Source organism: Phyllostomus discolor, chromosome 13 (genome assembly GCF_004126475.2).
Source record: "Phyllostomus discolor isolate MPI-MPIP mPhyDis1 chromosome 13, mPhyDis1.pri.v3, whole genome shotgun sequence".
NCBI classification, from domain to species: Eukaryota; Metazoa; Chordata; class Mammalia; order Chiroptera; family Phyllostomidae; genus Phyllostomus; species Phyllostomus discolor.
This window is the reverse complement of record NC_040915.2, coordinates 63,305,615-63,327,490: the sequence shown is the minus strand read 5'-3', so window position 1 is coordinate 63,327,490 and position 21,876 is coordinate 63,305,615. Positions and strand designations below refer to the sequence as shown.

The 21,876-nt window shown below is 58.0% G+C and overlaps 3 protein-coding genes across 3 annotated transcripts; 2 read left to right on the top strand and 1 right to left on the bottom strand.

Moving 5' to 3' along the window:
- Positions 1–768: 768 nt before the first annotated feature.
- ESAM (endothelial cell adhesion molecule) lies at positions 769–8,814 on the top strand. The gene is made up of 7 exons (XM_028528211.2): positions 769–1,002; positions 4,318–4,511; positions 5,509–5,710; positions 5,917–6,072; positions 7,287–7,409; positions 7,700–7,826; positions 8,034–8,814. Exons 1-7 carry the CDS (start codon positions 933–935, stop codon positions 8,272–8,274), a joined length of 1,113 nt encoding a protein of 370 aa, XP_028384012.1. The 5' UTR covers positions 769–932; the 3' UTR covers positions 8,275–8,814.
- Positions 8,815–9,294: 480 nt separating this feature from the next.
- On the top strand, positions 9,295–14,495 carry VSIG2 (V-set and immunoglobulin domain containing 2). The gene is made up of 7 exons (XM_036013860.1): positions 9,295–9,826; positions 10,235–10,398; positions 11,189–11,396; positions 12,149–12,307; positions 13,271–13,390; positions 13,506–13,650; positions 14,310–14,495. The coding sequence occupies exons 1-7, from the start codon at positions 9,766–9,768 to the stop codon at positions 14,437–14,439; spliced, it is 987 nt and encodes a 328-aa protein (XP_035869753.1). The 5' UTR covers positions 9,295–9,765; the 3' UTR covers positions 14,440–14,495.
- A 251-nt stretch (positions 14,496–14,746) lies between these two features.
- Positions 14,747–20,067, bottom strand: NRGN (neurogranin). The gene is made up of 4 exons (XM_036013861.1): positions 19,890–20,067; positions 16,219–16,445; positions 15,969–15,986; positions 14,747–15,564 (listed from the first exon to the last, which is right to left on the bottom strand). Exons 1-2 carry the CDS (start codon positions 19,902–19,904, stop codon positions 16,224–16,226), a joined length of 237 nt encoding a protein of 78 aa, XP_035869754.1. The 5' UTR covers positions 19,905–20,067; the 3' UTR covers positions 14,747–15,564; positions 15,969–15,986; positions 16,219–16,223.
- Between the last annotated feature and the right edge of the window lie 1,809 nt (positions 20,068–21,876).

The following is a 21,876-nucleotide window of genomic DNA, read 5'->3' as shown; positions in this document are numbered from 1 at the left end:
GCTGCGAGCCCTCTCCTCGCTGTCCACAGATGAAGACAGTCCCTGCGCCCACACTCGTGCACGCAGCCAAGCCTGCGGTGCAGCCCCGGGCTGCAGGTTGCGTCAGGGAGTCCGACAGGGAGTTCGGCTTTAGCCCCCTCACCCGCTGCGCCCGGCCTCCCACCGCCCACCCTCGGTGCCGCAGTTCCTCCTGTCGGGCGGCCTGGTCGGGGCAGAGGAGGCCATACGCCATTCCCTCACCCGCCCTCCGCGCAGCTCCAGCCGCCCCGCGCTTACCACCCCCTGCCCCCGCCCTGGGAAAGCGTTCATTCCGACTGTTGAACTGGCCTTCTGGCGCCTACCCTGCCGGTTGGTCTCCCACACTGCGGAGCCCCGATGGCAAAGCTCCGTCCCTCTCTTCTTCCTTCAGGAGGGCCGCCCGGGTAGGCTCGGAGCCGGTTAGTGGGTAAGTGTTCACGGCCAGCCGTTTATGGTGTGAAAGTGTGGATGGACGCCGGGGAACCCCGCAAACTCCCGCCCGCCCATCCCCCCACCCGCCCCACGGAGGGTGAGGTTGTGGCTGTACTCCGACCATCCGGACCCTTCTCGTCCCCTGCCCCAGGCCGTTGGGAGCCCACCGGGCTTCCCGGACCCCACCCTGCGCGCTGACCAGGTCACAGCCACGAGATCCCGGAGCACTGGGAGGCTCACCCGTGCGCCCCGCCCAGGAGGACACCTCTCCGCCCCTTCGAATTCCCCGCCCCCTGTCCCTGTCGGTCCCCACCCCGCCACCAGCTCTCACAGGCACACACAGGCAGACACTCTGCCCTCAGTGTCAGTGGCCCGGCTCCCCTCCCGAGTCTGCTCCAGCTCCGGCTGTCGCGCGACCTCGGTACCTGTTGGTGAAGGTGCCCCAGACCCGGTGCCCCTGACCATCGGGGCCAGGGAAAGTCATGGTGTCCCTGCCCGGGTCCCCTGTGACCAATCTGCTGCAGGTTTTGTTCCTGGGACTGAGTACCTTCGGTGAGTTAAACCCAGAACTAGAAGGGGACTTAAGGTGGGAGATGGGGTAATCCCGACCCTGAGGGAGCTGATTTGGGGTCTGATGAGAAACTGGGTGGGACCGGATGCTACCTCTGACTGTACACTCAGACGCACACCCTCCTCTCCCCCCCAGGGCATCCCTGCCGGTGCTGACTCTCTCCACTCTTTCGGGACAGCTCCCGCTTCCCTTCGGGGTGTGTGGTGGGGGAGAGGGTAAGGGCATCGCCAGGGTAGGCCTCTGGGGTGAGCTCGAAACCATTCCTCACCCCCACTCTCTACCACCACCCAGCAGAGCCGGATGAGCTGAGCTTCTAGATGAGACGCTGGCTAAAGAGCTTAAGGACTTAGCTCCAGCTCTCTCCTGCCCCCACCCCCCACACAGGCTGATGCACAGGAGCCCCCCACCCCTGGAATTCCCTGGGCCCTGGTTCGACGGTTTGACACTCGCACTTCATTCGCTTCAGTGCCCCAGCCCAGATCGGCACTCCGGCCCGCTCCTCCTGCTTCCTGTCCTGGGAATGAAGGGAGGTGCCCCAAAAGCGTGACCGGGAGGTCGTTTGGGATACAGGAAATGGGGGAGGGCTTGAATGCCTACTGGAGCAGAATTGTGACACCCCCCCCCCACCCAGAGGTCCACTACCCTCCTTGGTTCCCCGAGCTGAAGGGACCTAGAAAACAGAGAGCAGGGCCTCAAAGAAAGAGGGAGGCCACCTCCTAGGAGCAAGTGCTCAAGGCTCGTTGAAAGCTCCCAGGAGTGTCCAGGAGCTCAAGATGGCCAGACAGAGGAGAAAACGACCCGGCAGGGACTGAGCCTGTACCGCGGCTCCCTCCCAGACTTGCTGGCCATTCCTCTTCAGGGGTGCCTGGGTTGGGGAGCGGGGAGGTGAAAGGTGGGTTAGGCGAGGGCAGCTTGAATTCATGTCTCTCAGTTGGAGGTCGGTGTGGCACGAGTGAGGCCAGGAACAACATAGACTAAAATCCCACACTGACAGGGACTAAGGTGGGGACCATCTAAGTCTCACCGGTGTCCCCTGTCGCCTGGTCCCTACCGCAAGAATGTTGGGGCAGGAAGTATTAGGGGCCCCAGACAAAGTGGGGCTCAAGGTTATCTCACCAGTCACCAGAGCCTGGACAGCTTCCTGCTCCTTTAGGTTCTCTGGGCCTATGCCAGAGTACCCCCACTTCTCAGCACCCCCAACTTCAACCTCAGCACCTCCTTCCCTTCCTCATCCTGCCTCCAGCTCCCCCATCCCCCTTCCTGCCGGGGGCCTCCGAAGCAAGGGCGAAAAATGCAGGTTGGCTGCCTGGGTATCTCCCATCCCTCTCCTGCAGCCCTCCCCCACAGCCCTTATTAAACTCTGAGCTTCAGTTTTCACAGTGACAGCGAGGGCTCGAAGTCCCTACCTGGTGGCAGAGGGATTGCTGAGCTCCCCCAGCCGTGCGAGGGTTAAGTGGCCCTGGGGACCTGGGCTCCAGGGCTGCCACTGGCTCTGCCCACTTGGGCCTCTGCAAGGCCCTTGCGCTGAGCTCCTCTGTGGCCCAGCTCTGCTGCCCCTGGGGCGTGAGAAGCCCGAGGGGGGAGTTTCTCAGAGAAAGAGGGAGACTAAAAATAGTAGCCCTGGGGAGCAGGCCCGTTTTCGTTCTCCTCTGGCCCTCGCTCCAGAGAGCGCGACAGAGGATCCCTTTCCTGGGCTGCTCACGTCTCCTTCACCCAAACCCAGCCACCCCCTCTTCTCTCGATGGCACTGTGGACCCTGGGATCGCAGAGCGAGCAAGAGGGGGGACTTCTGCTCCAGCGGACACCCAGAAACAAGGCAAAAGCCTCAGGCCTCTTCAGCTCCTGGTTTCTGGCGGGGGTGGGTGGGGGTGAGACAGGGAGCGTTTGTCCAGAAGTGTGTCCATTACTAACCATCTGAACCGCCCTCTTCCACTTGCAAAATGAAATTACACAGGGGGCCTGGGGGCAGCTGCTGATGCACATAGTGTGGGGTTTCTGTAGGAACTGCCTGGCCTCCCTGAGCACTGCAGAAGGTGGGGGTGGGCAGGGGGGTGTCCCGGGGGGCACTAGGTTCCTTGAGACAGTGGTTGTTTCTGCTTCTAGAGCCTCCGGCCCAGGCCCCCCCAACCCCCCCATCATTGTCTTCTAGCTTATCTCTGGGCACAAGTTTCCTGCCTGGTCCGCAGGGACACGCCAGGAAACGGGAAGGAGGGGGGTGCTGCTTCGCAGGCTAAGGAATAGGTGTGGGGCTCTGTAAAGACGCTGGGAGGGAAGCCGTGGGGGTGGCGCATCCTGGCCTGAGGCCTTCAACGGGACTGCCGGGAGGGCGGAGGGTCCGGACTGGCCTCCGTCCCTGTGCCTGGTCACCAGGCAGAGGTGGCAGTGCAGAGTGCCAATGCGTAGGGCAGCCAGCATCCTCAGCCCCAGGGGGATAGGAACCCGAGGGTAGTCCCCTCAGTGGCTTAGGATTCGGCTGCCCCATTGCCTCTCCAAAGGGCAAGAAGCGAGTGTTCCTGGACACCGTGGTGCAACATCGATTCCATAGCCCCCCTGAAACCAGCACCCCAGTCCACCTGGACGCTGGACACACACAGCCACAGTCTCACACTTGAATGTTGGGGACCTTCATTCGTGATTCCCTGTGACCTCAGAGGACCCGCCCAAATCACCTGGACCCCCGGAGGGCCCGTGGGAACCTTCTGGGTCCCCACCTTTCTCTTTCCTAGGGAGAGCACCTGTAGGGCTAAGGGGTGGGGGTATAGGGAGTGCGGCCATCCCTGCACTCCAGTGTCCGCTCCAGGGAGTTGAACAGAAGCCTTGGGTAACTGCCCAACCCCTCCACCCCTCCAGGGGAGAATGCTTCGGTCCCCATCAGCCTTGTGGCTCCCCCGCACCCCCGCTCCCGCCCTCTGGGAAACTGGAGGAGCAAGTGGGCTACCCAGAACGTAGATCCAAAGCATTAAACCTGCCCTTCCTCTTGGGTGTCGTCCCTCCTCGCTGGAAATCTGCCCCCTCTTTGGTGCTCTGTAATCTGCACTTCCAGGTACAAGTAAGTGGCACATAAATGTGTCACCCTCCCCACTGCAGCCCCAAAGGCTGGGGTGTCGGAGAATAAACACGTGCTGATGTCACAGAAAGCAGGCACTAGGGTCAGTCTCCCGGTGGTGTGGTGGTGTTCCAGCATTCAGGAGTGGGACCCCGAGGCCACCCTCCTTGTCCGTCGTGTTGGCGGGACTTCCCGACCCTCTCGTCCTCCGCCCGGCCTTGTGCTCACGCCCCCTCGCTCTCCTCCCCAGGCCCCGGAGCCTGCGTCCAGGTTGAGCTGCACGTGCCTGAGGGCCTCTCCAGTCTGGAAGCAGTGGAGGGAGAGGACGTGGTGCTCCCGGCGTGGTACACATTTAAAGGGGAGAGGGCAGCGGCCAAGGTCAAGCCGTGGGAGGTGCTCACCTTGATGTGGTTCTTGGAACAGAAAGGGAAGGATAAGAAACAGGTGAGGGAGGAAAGCAGCGCAGCTTTGACCCGTGGGGGCAGGGGCGGAGGGAGCGAGCGGACGGCCAAGGGGGGCAGTGGGGAGGTGACGGGGCAGGGAAACAACAGGGACAGGAAAAGCTTCGAGAAAAGCAAGGTCCCCCTCACTGGTTTAATTTTGTTTGGATCTTGGAGGCGTCCCCAAAGAGTTCTCTTTTTCCCAACTTTCCCTAGAAATCCAGCACACACCACACAGAAAAGGGAGGAAGCATGGTCCTTGCCAGGGTGGTGGGAAAGCAAGGACTGTGGGTGGAGGTGGGGAGAGTTAGGGAGGGTGTCCCCTATTCTCACCTCCTCAGGCAGTCACCGGCCACTGCCTCGGTACCCACCTTGAGGGGCAAGGGGCAGTCCCACAATCCCCCGTCTGGCCCCTTCCCCGACGTCACGCTGACAGTCGGAGACAGGTGCACCTGCAGCCACAGACACAGTTCTCAGGCCCTCTTACTTGCGTGGCTCCTCCCAAAGCCCCAGAAAGTGTCTTTGTGAGGTCATTTGATGAGTAAATCAGGGGTGTGTAGGAAAGAAACTCAGATTGCAGGGGTGGATCCAGGGTTCACAAGGCCCGAACTTGTGTATGTTTGGTGTGAGCAGGAGGTGTCTTCAAGACATAGAAGATGAAAGATCTCTTTAGATCTTGGATACACCCCTGCAATCTAAGTTCCTTTCACACATAACTCCTATTTACATCTTGTCCTCACCCACATGACCACCTCTCCGAACACCCCACGTGGGAGACGGAGAGACAGCATATAGGGGATCTTGAACCATTATGGTGGGGAGGACCCGGGGGTGAGAGGGTGGCTAGGGAGACAGGGTGGAAAGGGTGGGGGGAGCTCCTACAGGTTACAGGAGACGGCCCGGGGGAGGGGTATCTGAGGTCTGCAGTCTGGGGGCAGGGCCGGCAGAGCCTGGGGCACAGCGCAGGCTGGTAATAATGGGAGGTGTCACGCCCACACCAGGTGTTGTCGCACATCAGTGGGGCCACGTCGAGCGAAGCTGGAGTGTCCCTGGTCTACTCCATGCCCTCGAGGAACGTGTCCCTGCGGCTGCAGGGCCTCCGGGAGAAAGACTCCGGGTCCTACTTCTGCTCTGTGACTGTGCAGGACCGTCAGGGCAACAACAGGAGCCACAGCAGCAAGACTCTAGAGCTGGACGTTTTTGGTGAGTGGCAAGCGCACACTCCGCGACGGCTCGCCAGCCCCTGGGAGTCCAGGCGGGCCCTCTCCAAAGGGCTGAATGTAAAGGTTGGAGGAGGGGCAATGGGGTGACAAAAGCCTGTTTGTGGAGAGGTTGGGGTGTGTGTGTATGGGGGGTCTGTTGGTCTCTTGGGTGTGAGTTTTTAACTTGTCTCATCTCCCCTCCCCCAGTTCCTCCAGCTCCCCCATCCTGCCATCTCCTGGGTGTGCCCCGTGTGGGCACCAACGTGACCCTGAGCTGCCAGACCCCAAGGAGTAAGCCCCTCGCCCTGTACCAGTGGGTGCGGCCACCCCCATCTACCCAGGTGTTCTACCCACCCACTTTAGGTGAGGGGCTTGTGGGGACAAGTGAGACTGTGGCTGGGGCAGGGGGAAGAGGCGAGGCAGGCGCCAGAGGGCCTGGGCTGAAAAGGGAAGGCCGCGCTGCAAAGCACTGGGCAGCGGGAGGGGTGTGGGGGGGCGCGGAGAGAGAGGGCCCGCCAGGTGCAAGCCTGTGCTGGGTGCCTCACGTGCTGCGCCGCTCTGGTCCCGAAGAGGCTCCGGAGCTAGACGCCCGCCTGCACTCACACTCCAGCTCTGCTGCTCACCAGCTGTGTGATGTGGTACCTCCACTCCCTCATTTTTGAAACGGTGTATTGGTAGCTCTGATCTGAAAACACACCAGCTGCAAAAGTCATGTTGGGGCTCTTGGAACTTCTTTTCAATTTTAATGAGATACAGCTGATGGAACATTTTTAGTATGGAATATTAGATGCTTTTAGAAAAGTATTAATGATCAGGTATGGCAAAGCTGTCTATAGGAGGCAGTGTCCTTAATTTGTTCTTTATGCTGAAGTATTTATTTTTAAATGTCTCAGAAAAAAAGGAAATAAGTAAAGCAAAATGTTAGCAATTATTGAATCTACGTGGTAGGATTTTCATTTTGTGCCTTCCTTCTACTTTTCATTTGTCCATTTTATAGTAATTTTTACATTTTTTTTACACAGTGCTTCCCTCATAGGTTTGTTTTGAAACTTTTATAAGTTAGTATGTAAAGAAGTTAGTCTTTGGTGGGCCATAAGCAGCCAATAAACTTGAACTGTTACGATTCTTATTTCATATAATTCCTTCAACACTATCCAGAGGCCCTATTGCCCCATTTTAGAAATGAAGAAATTGGGACCCATGGAGAACAACTAACTTGCTTAAAGTCACACGGCCTATTTTGGAGCCCAGGCCTCCTCATTCCTAGCGTAATATTCTTTCTCTCACAGCGCGCTGCCATTTAGAAACAAAAGTGAAACCCATGTTTTGGGTTTTTTGGGCATCGTTCTTCTCTAGCCTTGTTTCAGAGTGGGTCGGGACACTGAGCCGTGGGGATGGAGAGGGACCTGGAGCCGGCAGTTCTGCAGCCGGACACAGAACCCAGCGTGCCCCCCGCCAAGCCTTTCCCCCCACCAGGGACCAGGGAGTCAAAGGGGATATTACAGAGGAGGGGCGCGGTTTTCTTTTTTCCAATGGGAAGTAGGATCCCTGGCCTGATGGCTAAATTGTGTCCACAGATGCCATCCGTGGGACTTTAAGACTCAAAAACCTTACCACGTCTATGTCTGGAGTCTATACCTGCAGGGCCTCTAACAGTGTGGGCAGTGCCCAATGCAACATGACCCTGGAAGTAATCACAGGTCAGTGAGGGGTAAGTGGAGTTAAGGAGAAGACTGGCCAGTGGTCAGGCTGGGGCTGCAAGTGGGGTGGGGGGGGGTGGAGGCCTGTCTACTGAAGTCTGTCATTGTGAGAGGGCAAGGATCTTGTCCTGGGCAAAGGGCTGTACAAATGTGTGATCACTGGCCATTTCCTGCTTGCCAGGCACCTCTTCTGAACAGAGAAGGGAACGTGTGAGCGGGGGCAGAGGGGTGGTTGGACTGGAGACGGTGGGGAACAGCCGGATGCCCCCCTGACGGCAAGGTTTACGCAGGGCCTGGGGCTGCAGTGGTTGCTGGCGCTGTGGTGGGCGCCCTGGTCGGACTGGGGCTGCTGGCCGCACTGGTCCTCTTGTGCCAACGCCAGGGGAAGGCCCTGGAGGAGCCAGCCAATGACATCAAGTAAGTGCCTAGTCCTGCCCAGGGGGACTCTCCCGGCTCCTTAGAGAGCTGGGAGTGCAGACAGCTCGCATCCAACAAAAGGGTGGGCGTCATCCCGGGGGTGGACTTGAAGGCAGAGGAGACGGAGGTGGGGGGCGGGGAGATGGGGACAGGGGCCCAGAAACCCTCACTGCCTGTTTCTGACCGCGCTGCTTCTTTGATGACTAGGGAGGATGCCGTCGCTCCTCGGACCTTGCCCTGGCCCAAGGGCTCAGACACCATCTCCAAGAATGGGACCCTTTCCTCAGTCACCTCATCACCAGCCCTCAGACCACCCCAAGGCCCTCGCAGGCCGGTTGCGGTGACCCCCACGCCGAGCCCCGGCAGGGTCCCTACCTCTGCTCTGAGCCGCAAGGGTGCTGTCCCTGTGATGGTGCCCGCCCAGAACCAGGCCGGGTCTCTGGTGTGACGGCCCAGCCCGAGTGCTGGCAGAGCCCTCGCGTTTCTCCCTTCCTAGAGAAACCACGATGGGGGTCGCCCTGGCGCGGAGGCCCGAGTCCCGGAGGGTGGCCGCCTTCCGGATGGCCAGTCCTCTGCCCCCACCTTTCTTTACTCTGGAAAAACTGGGTCATGGTTAAGACTCAAACTTCCGGGAGGCAGGAGAAGAGGAAATGCACCTGGGATTAGGAAGAGCCTAAACTCCCTCCTGGGGCCTCCCTAACACTGCAGAGGAACGCTGCTGAGATTGGCTCCCCACCCCCAAGGCCCTGGAGGCGCTGCCAATCAACGAGTCCTTCGCCCCCTGGATCTGGACCTCACCCTCTAACACCACCCTCCCAATCCAGCTCCCCGAATTCAAGTGACCTGTCCTGCTGACTTGGTTAGGTTTTGTCGGGGCAGGGGGTAGGGAAGATATTTGTTAAACTAACTTGAAATGCGTGTTTTGAAACGTGTGTTTTTGTTTGTATTTTACAAATTTCAATAAAGATACATCGTGTTTGTATGGAAAGTGAGAGTCACCTTTTCAAAGCTGGAATTGCCAGGAGAAGTTGAGGGTGATGCAGAGAGGACCCCTACCCAGGCCATGTCCCCAGGACGGCTTCTCCACGCGGCGTCCCCCCCACCCCACCTTACTGGCTCAGTATAGCTCTTCTAGAACCTTTAAAGGGGTCACTGCTGGCGGGTGGCATGGGAGAGGCACAGCGAGCTGGAGGCTGGGAGACAGAACAGCTCCGAGCAGCCGGGAGATGACATTGGTGCGCTTTCTGCCAGAGCCCGGGCGGGCGCTCGGAGCTCGGGGGGGCGGGGGGGGGGGGGGCACGCGCGCGCGCGCGCGCGCGCTTGATCTCTGCTTCCGCTTCAGGGGCGGACAAGAGGACCCTGACCTGGGTTCCCCTCTTCCAGACGAACACACCTCCTCCGAGTCTCGGCCTTTGTGCCTGGAGAAAGCAGTGACTATGGGAGTGGGGAGGCGGCTGTAGTTGCCATGGAGACTCTTACCACAGCCCGCGGTGATAAAAGTGCTAGAGATAGGATCTCAGGGAGAACAGGAGGGGCTTGGAAGGAACGAGAATCTCTGAAGGGGTCAGAAAGGGTCTTCGGTGTTAGGACCCAACGTGGTGATGTCACTTGGCAGCTCACAGGTTGTCAGACCGCCGACCTCTGCCTCTGGATCTGGTGCTGCAGTTCGGACCCTTCCATTCAGGTGCCCAGTCCCAGCCCTGTCCTTTCCCCAGGGCCTGACAGCTTCACAAATCTCGGGGAGAATTAGTGCTAAAATGGTTCCAGAACTGGGCCTGGAGAAGGAGAGGCGTTGCCTTACTCGAGGGCACGGGCCTCTCCCCTTGTTTGCTCTGAGATAGCCAGTCTCAACCCCTGCCCAGCCCCAGGAGGCTGCCCTGTGGGCGCCGCCTCCCGTTCCTGGACCCGGACACCAGACCGAAGACGGGAGGACCCGGCCATGGCCCGGCTGCCGGGCCCTATGCTGTGCGGGGCGCTGCTGGGCTTGGTCTGCCTGACGGGTGAGGAGGGGGCCAGGGCCGGGCCGCGGCGGGAGCTGCGCCAGGCCGGGGAGGGAGCGCCCTGGGCCGGTAGGGCCAGGACAGGGCGCGCAAGCCCGCCAGCGAGCTGGGCCTCTCCGGAAGGGCTGGACCAGCGCAGAACCATTCTTTTCCTCTCCCCGACAAACGCACCCTCATACCTGACCGGTCTCGTCCTTTTACTCACAAAACTCGGCCCAGAGGTGTGCTCCTCCCTCCTGGAACTTCAGGTTTTGGAGAAGGGAGCGGTGAACGGGGGAGCCCTTAGCCTCTTTGCGGAAGACGGGTGGGCCAGGCTCCACACCGCCGGGGGTTCGGAGCCCGGCCGCCGACCCCACTCCCCTCGGCCACTGCCTGGCAGTCTGAGCGCCCCTTCCTGTGCGCCCTCAGCCCCCAGCCCGGCGGTGGAGGTGCATGTGCCCGCGGAGCCCCTGAGCGCGCCGGTGGGCAAGACCGCCGAGCTGACCTGCAGCTACAGCACATCGGTGACGGACAGCTTCGCCCTGGAGTGGAGCTTTGTGCAGCCTGGGAAGCCCGTCTCTGAGTCCCTTCCCGTGAGCGAGAGTGGGGGGCCTCTGGCCTGTGGCCTGTAGACTCGGAGAGGCAGGAACAGGGGGCCCACTTGGAATGAGGGCAGGCAAGGTGTGCTGGGAGGTCAGCATGCTTGGATGGAAAAAATAAGTGGACTCGCCCTGACCAGTGTGGCTCAGTTGGTCAGAGCATGGCCCCCAGCCCCGGAAGGGCACCCGTTGGATTCTGGTCTGGGCACATACCTGGGCTGCAGGTTCAGTCCTGGGTCAGGGTGTGTGCAGGAGGCAACCCATCAGTATTTCTCTCACATCTCTCTGTCTCCATCTCTGTCTCTGTCTCTGTCTCCCCTTCCCCTCTTTCTAAAAATCAGGGAGCATGTCCTCAAATGAGAATTTTAAACAACAGAGTGGACTCTTTCTAGATCTTCTGAGGACACGACGGCGTAATCCCAGAGCACACATGGGGCAGGGCTCCCATACGCAGCCCCCTGTTGGAGCCGTCCCGGCTTCAGCGAATGAACAGTACTGACTGACGCTCGGCTGTCGTGACTGAAAGCACGATAAAATGCTGCCCCCCGAAATATCTGTATTTCCCCCCAAACTGAGAGCCATACACAGCTGTAAGCAATGGATATATAGTTTATTTTATTTAGCACTTGGGAAAGGGCTGGCGTTGGGGGACATAGGGCTGCACGGTTCTAGCTGCAGAGTAGCAGCTGCTCAGGCTGGTGTAAGCGAGGGGCCCTTGAGAAAGGACCGTAGAGCTGATGCCAGGCAGGAAAGGCGCGTAGGTGAGCCTTCTGCTTCTCCCTAGATCCTGTACTTCACCAATGGACACCTGTATCCAACCGGTTCTAAGGCAAAGCGGGCCAGCCTGCTTCAGAACCCCCCCACAGGAGGAGTGGCCACCCTGAAACTGACTGACGTGCGCCCCTCAGATACTGGGACCTACCTCTGCCACGTTAACAACCCGCCAGATTTCTACACCAACGGGATGGGGCTGATCAACCTCACTGTGCTGGGTAAGGCGGGCTGGGCACCCACACACCCTGGATTCCAGCCCGAGCACAGAGCGGCACTGGGGGCCCCCGAGGGAAAGTACCTCCTCCCTAAAGCCTTCTAACCCAGCCAGCCGGCCACACACCTGCTCCGCCTTCCACAGAGTGCCCCTCCCCCGGCCCTAGAAACAAAGGTCCCACAGATAGGGCCTGAGTCCTGCCCCCCACAGCTCCATCTCTGGGGAAACTTCCCCTCTGTACCTCAGATTCCATCCCTCGCCAGGCCAGTGGCAGAGAAGGGGGACGATTATTCAAGGAACAAGGGCCCCCACCACACTAAGCACCAATTTTATGTTCAGCGCTTCTATCTCAGCCCAAACTAGAGCCTACTTGGGGAGGGGCAGACAGAAGAAGAAACTACCAAAGAGTCTGGGGATGTTTCGAGGGAAAGAAAAGACTTAGGAGCTGGTGAATGGCAGCTGTCCTCAGAAATCTGACCGGCTGCCCTGTGGGGGACGGAGTTTTCACTTCTCCTGTGGACCCAGAGGGCAGGAATTTGGGCCAATGGGTGGATATTCTATTAACACAGATTGGGCTCAATATGAGAATCTTGTTCTAACAATCAGAATTTCCAAAGGTGCACACCATTTCCTGGGGATGCCGTGGAACGTGGACGAAAGTGGACGACTGTTTGGTGGGGTATTGACTCGGGAAATCTAGCACTTAATGGGGGCGGGGTTACAAGATCACGGAGGTTCTTCTGCGGTTTTTTGCAGTGCCCCCTAGCAGCCCCTCGTGCAGTCAGACCGGTCAGATCTCTGTGGGGGGATCTGCTGTACTGAAGTGCAGCTCTTCCGAAGGAGCCCCCAGGCCAGTGTACAACTGGGTCCGCCTCGGATCTTCTCCTACACCTTCTCCTGGCAGCGTGGTGCAAGGTGAGAGCCAGGACATCAGGGAAGGGGGTCTTAGGACCTGGGCCAATCAGGTTTCTAAACTCCATGCACCCATGCCTGCAGGTAGGAGACAAATGCTATACCTTCTCCCTACGTCTTTCCTGGTTCCTGTGTTGGTCCCTCCTGCCTGTCTCCCTGCACCGTCTGTGACTGCGTGAACCTGGAAGCATCTCTCGAGTTAAATGCACCCTCATTGTCCTGGGAGAGAGTAGAAGGCAGGGGCGTTCTGTGATTCCTATTTGTCTGTTTTGGAGGGGTTTCTTTTAGGTTGCTTAAAGGTCATGAATCATTTCCGAACTTTCTAGAAGGGACACGGAGGCAGAATAGCATGGACTGTCTTGGATCACTTAGCCACTTCTCTGGAGGAACTGTATACCTGGCTGAGAGCTTTGGCTTCGCAGCCTCCTCATGCTAGTCCCAGTCCCCGTCTCTCCTCCCAGCCCCAGCCCCAGCCAGGCCTTTATCAGTCCAGAGAGCCCCCAGGTCACCTCCTGGCATGTGCTCTGCCTTCTAAAGGGAAGGTAAGCAGCTTAGAAAAACACTTGGTCAGCTTATAAGTATCCCAGAGGATAGTTTCTCACGATGAAGGCCTTCCCACCCCTCCCCCAACCAGGAACATGACGTCAGCCTGGAAGCACCTTACCCCAATTTCCATGGCCAGTTTCCCAACCCTTCATGTATGTGCAGCCCCCCCCCCCCCCCCCCCGCTGGCAAAGGCAGCTGTGTGCAGTGGAAAGAGTACAGATTTGCAGTCGCTCTGGCACTTCCTCTCTGGGGCACCCCAGACAATTACTTTCCTTCTCTGAGCCAGTGTTCCCTCCAATAAAACGAGGTCAGTCCCTTCCTGACAGGATGGTTATAGCGATGAGATGCACCATGCCTTCATCATAGTGGGCACCCACTGTGGGTGGAATGAGTGCAGGAACCTTCCTCTCTCCCCTCCAGATGAGGTGTCTGGCCAGCTCATTCTCAGCAACCTCTCCCTGGCCTCCTCGGGCACCTACCGCTGTGTGGCCACCAACCAGATGGGCAGCGCCGCCTGTGAACTGAGCTTCTCTGTGACTGGTAGGGACGTGGGGCACTGGCCAGGCTGGCAGGCCTGGATGGCACAGGCTGCATGGAGCTGTCTGAGGAGGGGCCTGGGAGGGTCTGCAGCTCTGAGGACTCTGTGTATCCTTAGACCCTTCCCAAGGCCGCGTGGCTGGGGCTCTGATCGGGGTGCTCCTGGGCGTGCTGTTCCTGTCCATTGCTGTGTTCTGCCTAATAAGATTCCAGAAAGAGAGGAGGAAGAGGCCTAAGGAGATCTACAGGGGTAGTGACCTCCGGTGAGCTGAAGGGTGAGGGGTAGTACAGAAAGGGGGGAAGGGGCTAGGATGATGTCAGCCTCCAAACTCTGACATCTTTGGGGTGTTTGAGGGTAAGGGGTGCCGCTCAGCCCTGGGATTTGGTGGTGGGGTTGGCGGTGTAGCCCGTGTATTGAGTGTGTGAGCAAAGTGTATAGGTGGCAGGGTTGGCTCATAAGCTACCATCACCCTCCTCATGTTTAAAAGAATTGTTATCTTTCCGTTTTAAAGATCTTTGCATATATATCAACAGGATGTGGAAGACAGGAGTTAGATTTGCCCTGACCACTCAGCTGAGTGTGGGGCAGCATGGAGAGGACAGATAAAAGCTTCCTGTCACCCACCCCGCTGTCAACTGTGGGATCTAAAAGGGGGGTCAGAGCAGTATTTCTCCAAGTGTGGCCTTCCCGTTTACCTGGACAGAAATTACCAGGAGCTGGTTAACATTCAGATTCTGGTCACTTCCTAACCCCCTGGAAGTGGAAGCTGTGGGTGTGTGTGTGTGTTGGGGGGGTGGTAGGTCCCGGAATCTTCATTTCCACCACAGTTGCACGGGTAGGGTAGAGTGAGTGTGAGGTCCCTGGTTTGGGAGAGGGAGGGGCGCCTCCGGTCTTCACTAAGAGCATGTTTATATCCATCAGTGAGGATGCCATGGCTCCTGGGGTTTCTGAACAAACTTCTGTGAGGGCGGATTCTAACAGTGGGCTCCTGCAGAAGCCCCTCTCTGCCAGCACTATGAAGACCAAGTCCAAGCTCCCCATGGCTGTCTGACTGCCCTCCCCTTCACCAAGTGGGAATACCTACAATTAAAGCCTCTGGGTACCATGCTGTCTCCCTCTTCTTCTTGCTGATACAGCAACCCCCCCCCCCCAAGCCGGCTCAGGGAATGGGCTTCAAGTCCCAGGTGTGATGCTGTAGTCGGGACGTTTAGTTGGCTCCAAAGGGTAGGCTTTAACCGAGGTCCCTCGCCCCTTCCTTCCTCCCACCTCCAATTTTTGGCTTGGTCAGAGGAGACTTGTGCAAGTTCTGGGCAGTGGTTGTGTGCACTCAAGCACCCTTCCCTCCGGCACCCTGGGAATACTTGGACATTCCTGTTTATTGTTCACATTCCAACCCAGCACCGTCACATGCACACACACAGAGATAACCTTCTGGCCGAAGCCCCGGGAGCCCGTTGGGGGCCGAGCCAGAATGGCAGGGGCAGGGCCACAACAGATCCCTCCCACCGAGCCACCCCGGTGCTCGGGCGCCCATAAAAGCAAAAGAGAGCTGATGAGAGGGTGGCTGTCGGGGTGCACAGGATGAGGGGAGGGCCGATTTACAGGCAGGCTTGGGGTAGGGTGTGAAAGAGGGACTTGCCCTCCATCAGAGCAAGGGGTATCCGACACCATAAAAACTCTCTTCCCCTCCCGCCTCGCCCCAGATCCAAAGCGCTGGAGCTGGGTGGGCGACGGCGAGAACCGCACAGAGACGAAAGGCGTCCCGTCCCCATTAGCTGCGCACTGAACGAAAGGACTTTTTTTAAAGTGGCGTCCTGGGACAACGCAGAGGGTAGGGCGCCCTCTGCGGTGCACCTAGGGGAGCGCATGGAGGCTGCGGAGGCAAAGCTGCATGCTGCTGCGGGGAGACGGGGGCGAGAAGCAAAGAAAGACGACTGGGGAGTGCGAGGTCGGGGCTGGGGTGGGGTAGAAGGGCGAACAGGACCGTTCTGGAACGGAGAACCAAATGAAAGAGCACAGATTTAGCGACTTCGACGGAGCCTGCCTGGGGGCAGGGTCTCTGGGGACGGAGGGAGGCTCCTGAAGCGGGCAGGTTGGTGGGAAGGAGAGGGTCACAAACACTGCAGGGAAGTCTCGTCACTGCGAAGGGGACACGGCATCCATCTCTCTTCGGGAACTGCGGACAGAGAAGGTCTGAGCACCTGCCCTCTCCGGGACTTCCCTCCCCTCCCCCCACCTTCCCAGACGCACACCAGGGCAGGAGCCAGAAGCGCCAGGCGGCCCCAGGCACCCTGGACCCCACCCCCCACCCCGAGCCACTGAGCTGAACTGAGCCGTGGCCAGTAGGTGTGTACGTGTGTGACACAGGGCGCTATATTCCCCGGTCATGCTCATGGAGCCCAGTGGGGTGACTGCATCTGTGTCGGTCCAGGTGCGTCCCCCGTGGCAGCCTCGGGCGTCTTGCTGTATCAGAAACCTGGCAGTCGCAGGGTGCATTTTCCCCGGAAAGGGTGCGGACTGGGTCCTTTTGTCCCTTCCACTCAGGGTACCCAACCCGCCACCTCGAGGTCATATCATTACCTTCGAAAATGCTCAGTCCTTCGGTCCGGGGAGAGAGGGACGGCAGGGAGGGAGGAGAGAGAAGGAGGTGAGCGCTGGGATCCCCGGTGCCCTAAGCTCTCCCCCCACTTCCTGTCTCGGATTCCCAGTCCCCCGCCCTCACCTTCCCAACCCCCTCTCCTCCCTCAGCCCACCTTCTCCCTTCCTCGCTCCATCGGAGGAGGAGCGGGCACTCTAGGCCGGTCCCAGGGCTGGGAAAGGGCCCGCTCACCTGGCTTAGTCTCCGCTGGGGCCGCCGCCCGAGCTTCCCCGGGCGCCCCCAGCTCCGCCAGGCCCTCCGTGGCCTGGGCCCTTCCGGCCGCCCTCTCTGCTCTTGATCTTCTTCCGTGCCATGTGGCCCCTGAAACTCGCCTGGATTTTGGCAGCAGCAGCGTTGGCACCGGGATCGTCCAGCGGGATGTCTAGAATGTCCTCATCTGGTTTGGAGCAGGCGCTCTCCTGGGGACGGGGCAAGGGGTACTTGTGCGGTCACTGGGCTGGCTGGAGAGCCTCAGAGAGGGCTGACTGGGGCAGGGTGGGAAGTGCAGAGGGAGCGGGGAGAAGGGCTAAAGCCAGGTGTGCCGTGTGTGTGTGTGTGTGTGTGTGTGTGTGTGTGTGTGCATCCCTCCTGGGCAGAGGCAGGGAAAAAGGAAGGTTCAGGGGACACAGTCGTGATCCCCACTCAGGAAAGAGAAGTGCACGGTGGAATGGGATCCAAGACAGCCAGATAGCCCTGAGTGAGCCAAGGGTCCGTGGCCATCAATAGAGTCGGGGGAGCTGTAGAGCTGCCTGGAGGGCGGAGCTGGAAGAGCAGAGAGAACTGCAGCAGGCACTCCTGGAGGTGGCTGCCTCTCCCCCATGCTCCGAGGTGCCTCCAGCTCCAAAGGGCCCCTTCTGAGGTCAGGATAATAATGTCTACCGCTGTGGGTTGTGGGGAAGAATAAACAACACAATGTGCATCAAGTTTCTGGCCCAGTCTAGTTGTTCAATAAATGGCAGATACTCTTTTAAATAATGAGTTGATGTGAAATAGTGGTTTCTGTAGGCCAAACGTGGTCATAAAAAAAAAATTTATATGGTTCAACCTAAAAATAATCAGACCCACCCCCACGCCCCAAGTCTCCGTTTCTCCCACAGCCTGCCCCAGCTGGGAGTCAGAAAGGGTCAGGGAGCTGACCGGAGGCCCTGACTTCAGAGGCAAGGCTCTGGCACGCAGAGGGCCTCACCCCTGAGCCCACGAGCGTTCACAGCGTTAATGCGGGTTGGGATGCGGATGGCTACTACTATGCAGTCAGAAGGGCGTTTCTCTTTTGGTCTGACCCTCTGGCTTCTAGGAATTTGTCCTCATTTTGGGGGCCTGAGGACTTCCACCGCTTTCACTGTGTTTTGCTCCCTGGGCGTGAGATGGTCAGGTCATTCAGCTCTCTTCAGTTCCCGTCCAGTTCACAGAAGTGGGGTGGGTATCAGAGCAGCTTCCGTGATCACCGCCCCAGCCAAGTTCTGCCCCAGGAGCACAAATTTAAAGCCCCAGGGGTCTAAGCACAGGTCTACAAACGCCTTCCCTCGCTATGTTTCCCAAGGCTATCTTCATTTCTTAGATTCCAAAGTTCTTCAGTGTGTGCCTATAACTGAGTTGAAAGGAGTTATCGAGAGGCCGGAGGGGTCGGGGAGGGCCTGCCACACTTCTTATCTTTCCCTGGTCTGGTGCTCTCTCCCTGACATCTTATTCTGCACCTAGAAACCAAAGTAAAGCTTTTCAGTTCTTTGATTCTCAGAGCCTGAGACTTTCTTGGGATATTCTCAGGGGACTGTGAAGCTGCTCCTCAGAAGAGGACAATGACCAAAGAAACCAGTCCCAGCCCACCTCTCCCCAGCTGGCAGCTACAGGGGTCCAGCTGAGGAAGGGGTTTCTTCCCCCAGCACCTCTAAGACTGCCCCGCTGTCACCGCCCATCCCAGCTAGAACAACTGGGATGGGTGTGCATTTGCTTCTTCAGCGCTGTTCGGTGGGCAGCCTCTCCTTGTCTCTTAGGGGATACTCATTCCAAACACGCCCAGCATTCACTCAGTCTGGCTTTCTGGGCACTCAAGGGCACGGTCAGGGCAGACCAGGGCCTACAGGTAGGGACCCAAAATTCTACCCTAATTACACCCGCAGGGACCACCTGAGACAAATTACATTCCCTCCCTGGCCTCTTGCGGCCTCTTGGATTCTTTGCTCTTTCACCTCTTTCCACTCACCCTGCCACCTGCTTGTCTGCTTTCCCTCCCCCACAATTCTTATCACCTCAATGATACTGCCTACTTTTCCCCTCTCATTTGCAGAACCTTCCATCCACGTATTTCCTCCACTTTATAAAATACTGCTAGGGGTAAGGAGCTCTTCTTCAGGGGAACCCAAGAACCTCCATTAAGAGCCCCTTCCTCCTTCCACAACCAAAAATCGCTTCCTGGAGAAGAACAAGCAGAGGAAAAGACTGGAGTGAGATAAGGTTATCAAGGCTTTTCCAGGGAGTGGGACTGTGGGTGATTGACATGTTTCTTTTTTAGGCTTATCTTTAGTTTTTACATTTTCTCTGATGAGCCTATTACCTTCATAATGAGGAAAAACAGTAAATATTGAAAGGGGAGGTGAAGTATTTGAATCAGACAAGAAGGCTATGTCTGGATCCTGCCTCCACACTCAGAAGCTGTGCCTCCTCAAACAAATCACTGAATCCGTCTGCACCTCAGTTGGCAAATCTGTAAAATGGCGAAAACAACATGTGCCTCACAGGGCTATGACGGTGATTAAACACACAGAGTTAAATCCATGGTAGCACTCACAAACTGACAACTGTTATTCACATTAATCTGAGCTAAAATCATCAAAGCAACCACAACGTCTTGGTCCTAAGTTCTTTCTGCCTCTTGGTACCCAGTAATAAGGAAGTCTCCTCTCCTATCATCTGAGCTATCCCTTCCTCCCAAACCTCACTTTCTTGTTTTCTTTTTTAAGGGTGGGGAGCCAGCAAAGTCATAAGCTCCGGTATCATCAGCTGGGCCGATTGAATGGCTGAGAATTCGGGGTCCCCGCCGCAGTCTTTCTCCACTTGTAGGGGCTACAAATCAATCACTACAACATTGTAAAAAATGAATTATATGTATGTATGAGCACTGTACTCCTCTAGCGAGCCAGACGCTTTCATACCAGAGTCTTCTTAATAGCAACCTAGTTTGATGTCAGGCACTTGCGCACCCAGGTCTCCGTGGGCGCTGACAAATTACAGACACTTCCTTCCCTCGCCAGCAGGGCTCTCTTGCGGTCACCCAGTCCCCTCTGGGGCTGGAAGGCGTTGGGGGCCGGGCCAACCCCTCCCCAGAATCACACAGACTAGACTCTTTGCTGTCTATCATCACCACTAAGCTAACCAATATAAACTGACTATCCTACTCTGCGCCAAACAGGGCTCCAGGGTCGCGCTGACCGATGGCGGCTGGCCGGGGCAGCGGGATGGGGAATGGGGCGGGGGCTGAAAGCCAGGTGAAAGGAGTCGGATGGGAGTCGCTGCAGGATCACTAGATGATGGTTTCCAGCGTCTCTCTAGGGGTAAGTTTCTCCTTTCCCCTAACCTGCAGCTTCCCTGTTGCAGAGCCCTGCCTAGTTCCCAGTCCAACCCAGACCGCCTGGAGGAGCGGCGCCCAGACGCCCCCGCGAATGGGGAGCATTTTCCCAGGCCTCCCAAGTCAGGCCGGGTGCCTTCCACCACCCACCACCACCACCCACCATCACGTCTCAGGAGGCACGCCTATTGCTCCTAGGTCTTTGCACCCACTTCCCTCTCTCCCTCACCCTCCAAGGGGTTCTGAAGAGCCCTTGCCACAGTCCAAGCAAGGTTCCAGTCCCCCAGGCCCTCTGACTTACGGTGCAGCAGTCCATACTGGTGTTGGGGGTCCTCTGCTGGGTGGAGCTGGTGCGGGGCGGGGGTGGGTCCGTGTGGTGCGGGGTGGAGAGTAGGGGGCCAAGCACTGCGTGCTGACCTGCTCCGAACCCTCAGCAGTGCTCTCCGGTCGCTCTCCCGCGCTCCGCTCTGCTTGCGAATGTAACCTGAGCCCTGCAGTCTGGAAGCCAATCAGGAGCCGCTTCGGGCAGGGTGGGCGGGGAAACTGAGGATGGCCACGCCCCCTCCGGCTCCCGCTCCCTCCCGAACCCCTCCTCCCACACATTTCCATCCACCCCTCCCACACACGCATCCTCCCAAACCCAACCCCTTGTTGCTGAGGCGGCAGACTGCCAGGCAGATGGAGGCCCCTGATATCCCGGGCACAAACACACTCACATCTGGGCGCAGTACCCTCCCACTCATATACAGAAAACCGCGTACCCTTCGCCACCTCCCCCCACTTCCACAACCAAGCCAGAGTCCCAAATAGGGCTCCCTCTAGCTTCCCTCCACCCTCGGTCCTCAAAGAAAAGCCCAAAAGACACCCGATTAAAAACTCTCATCGACACTCCACCCAGAATGAAGAACGCTGTCGGTACACAATCGGGTGGTGGGCACATACAACACAAATGCTCACAAGCCCACGTGTCCATATATGATTCTCCCAGGCTCACTAAGCAAGCACTTCAGCGTGCAGCCACTACAGACACAACCTGCAAATAATATAACTGCACGGACCGAGTACAGAGTGTGCAGACAAATGCAGATTGTGTGTGAGCCCACGTGGGCAATCGTCCTCACCGACATGTCTGCCTGACGCGTCTATTATCTACCCTTCCATCCATCTGCATGCCCTTCTCCAGACAAAGTCTGGTGTGCACAACACTCCTTTTGTAAGTATTCATATATGGATGCTGACTTGGGAAAAGCACCCTTTCCTCCCACTTTCTGTACCAGAGCTTCCCTAAGCTCTGGATCCAGTGCTTCAGAGTAAGAGGAACACTGGCCCCTCCCCCTCCTGCCCCTGGGGGGACAGATACCTAAACCCCAGTACAGGGAAATGCCCAAAGTCATGGCTGTTTGGGTCCACAAGAGGGGAAGGATGTGGGCTTCACAGGAGTCTGGGAAGGGGTGATATGGCAGAAGCACCTAGAAGGAGCAGCCACCACTTTTGTGGATACCGGCCTCCCCCAACGGGTCAGGGTTCTAGAGCTGGCAGTGTGGCCTGTCTGGTAGGTGGGTGGGGTGGGCCATGTCCGAGAAAACTAGAAAGTCTTTCTTTCCACTGAGGTCCCATAAGTGGGAAGGAAGAAAGGACAGTTGCTACTCAGGCTCACTGCCTGAAGCGGAGCGAGGAGGGAAAGGCACCCTGGGGCTCTGGTTGGGGCCAGGGATTCTGAAACGGGCGCGGCAGTGAACCCACAGACATCGGCCGGCCACAGCAACCATGCTGCCTCCCTATCTGACTGTTTGTGCCATGGCTTTTGCTTGCCAAAGGGAAAATGAGTGGGAGGGCAACTCCAGTGGCCACTCCTGATAGGGACAGGGTTTGCCAGCCTGGGCTCCCAAGCTGGGCTGGTGGCTGGCTGCGATTCCAGGGCTAGGGGTGTAAGGGTGTCTCTCCCAGCATGTTTGGGACCCACCCACCTTATAAATGAAAATCTGTTCCCCAATCTGTCCCTGGCACATCCTCCATCCCCCACCTCCATCAAAAGAGTCCCGCGAACTAGGCTCTTGCACATCTGGGCCCTTAAGTTGTGCCAGTTCTCATTGGACTTCAACTCCGGAACACAGAGGAGAGGGGAAAGGAAGGAGGAAACTGAGGGGCAGAGTGGATATCAGGCCTGGACTCTGTGTTTTTCTCTTCCTAATTTAGAATTCGGGATTTAGTGAGTTTGCAGTAAAGTCTCCCAAGTTGCTAGGCAACGTCCCTCGGCAGCCTGCGCTGCCTCTGGGCCCCCTTCCTGC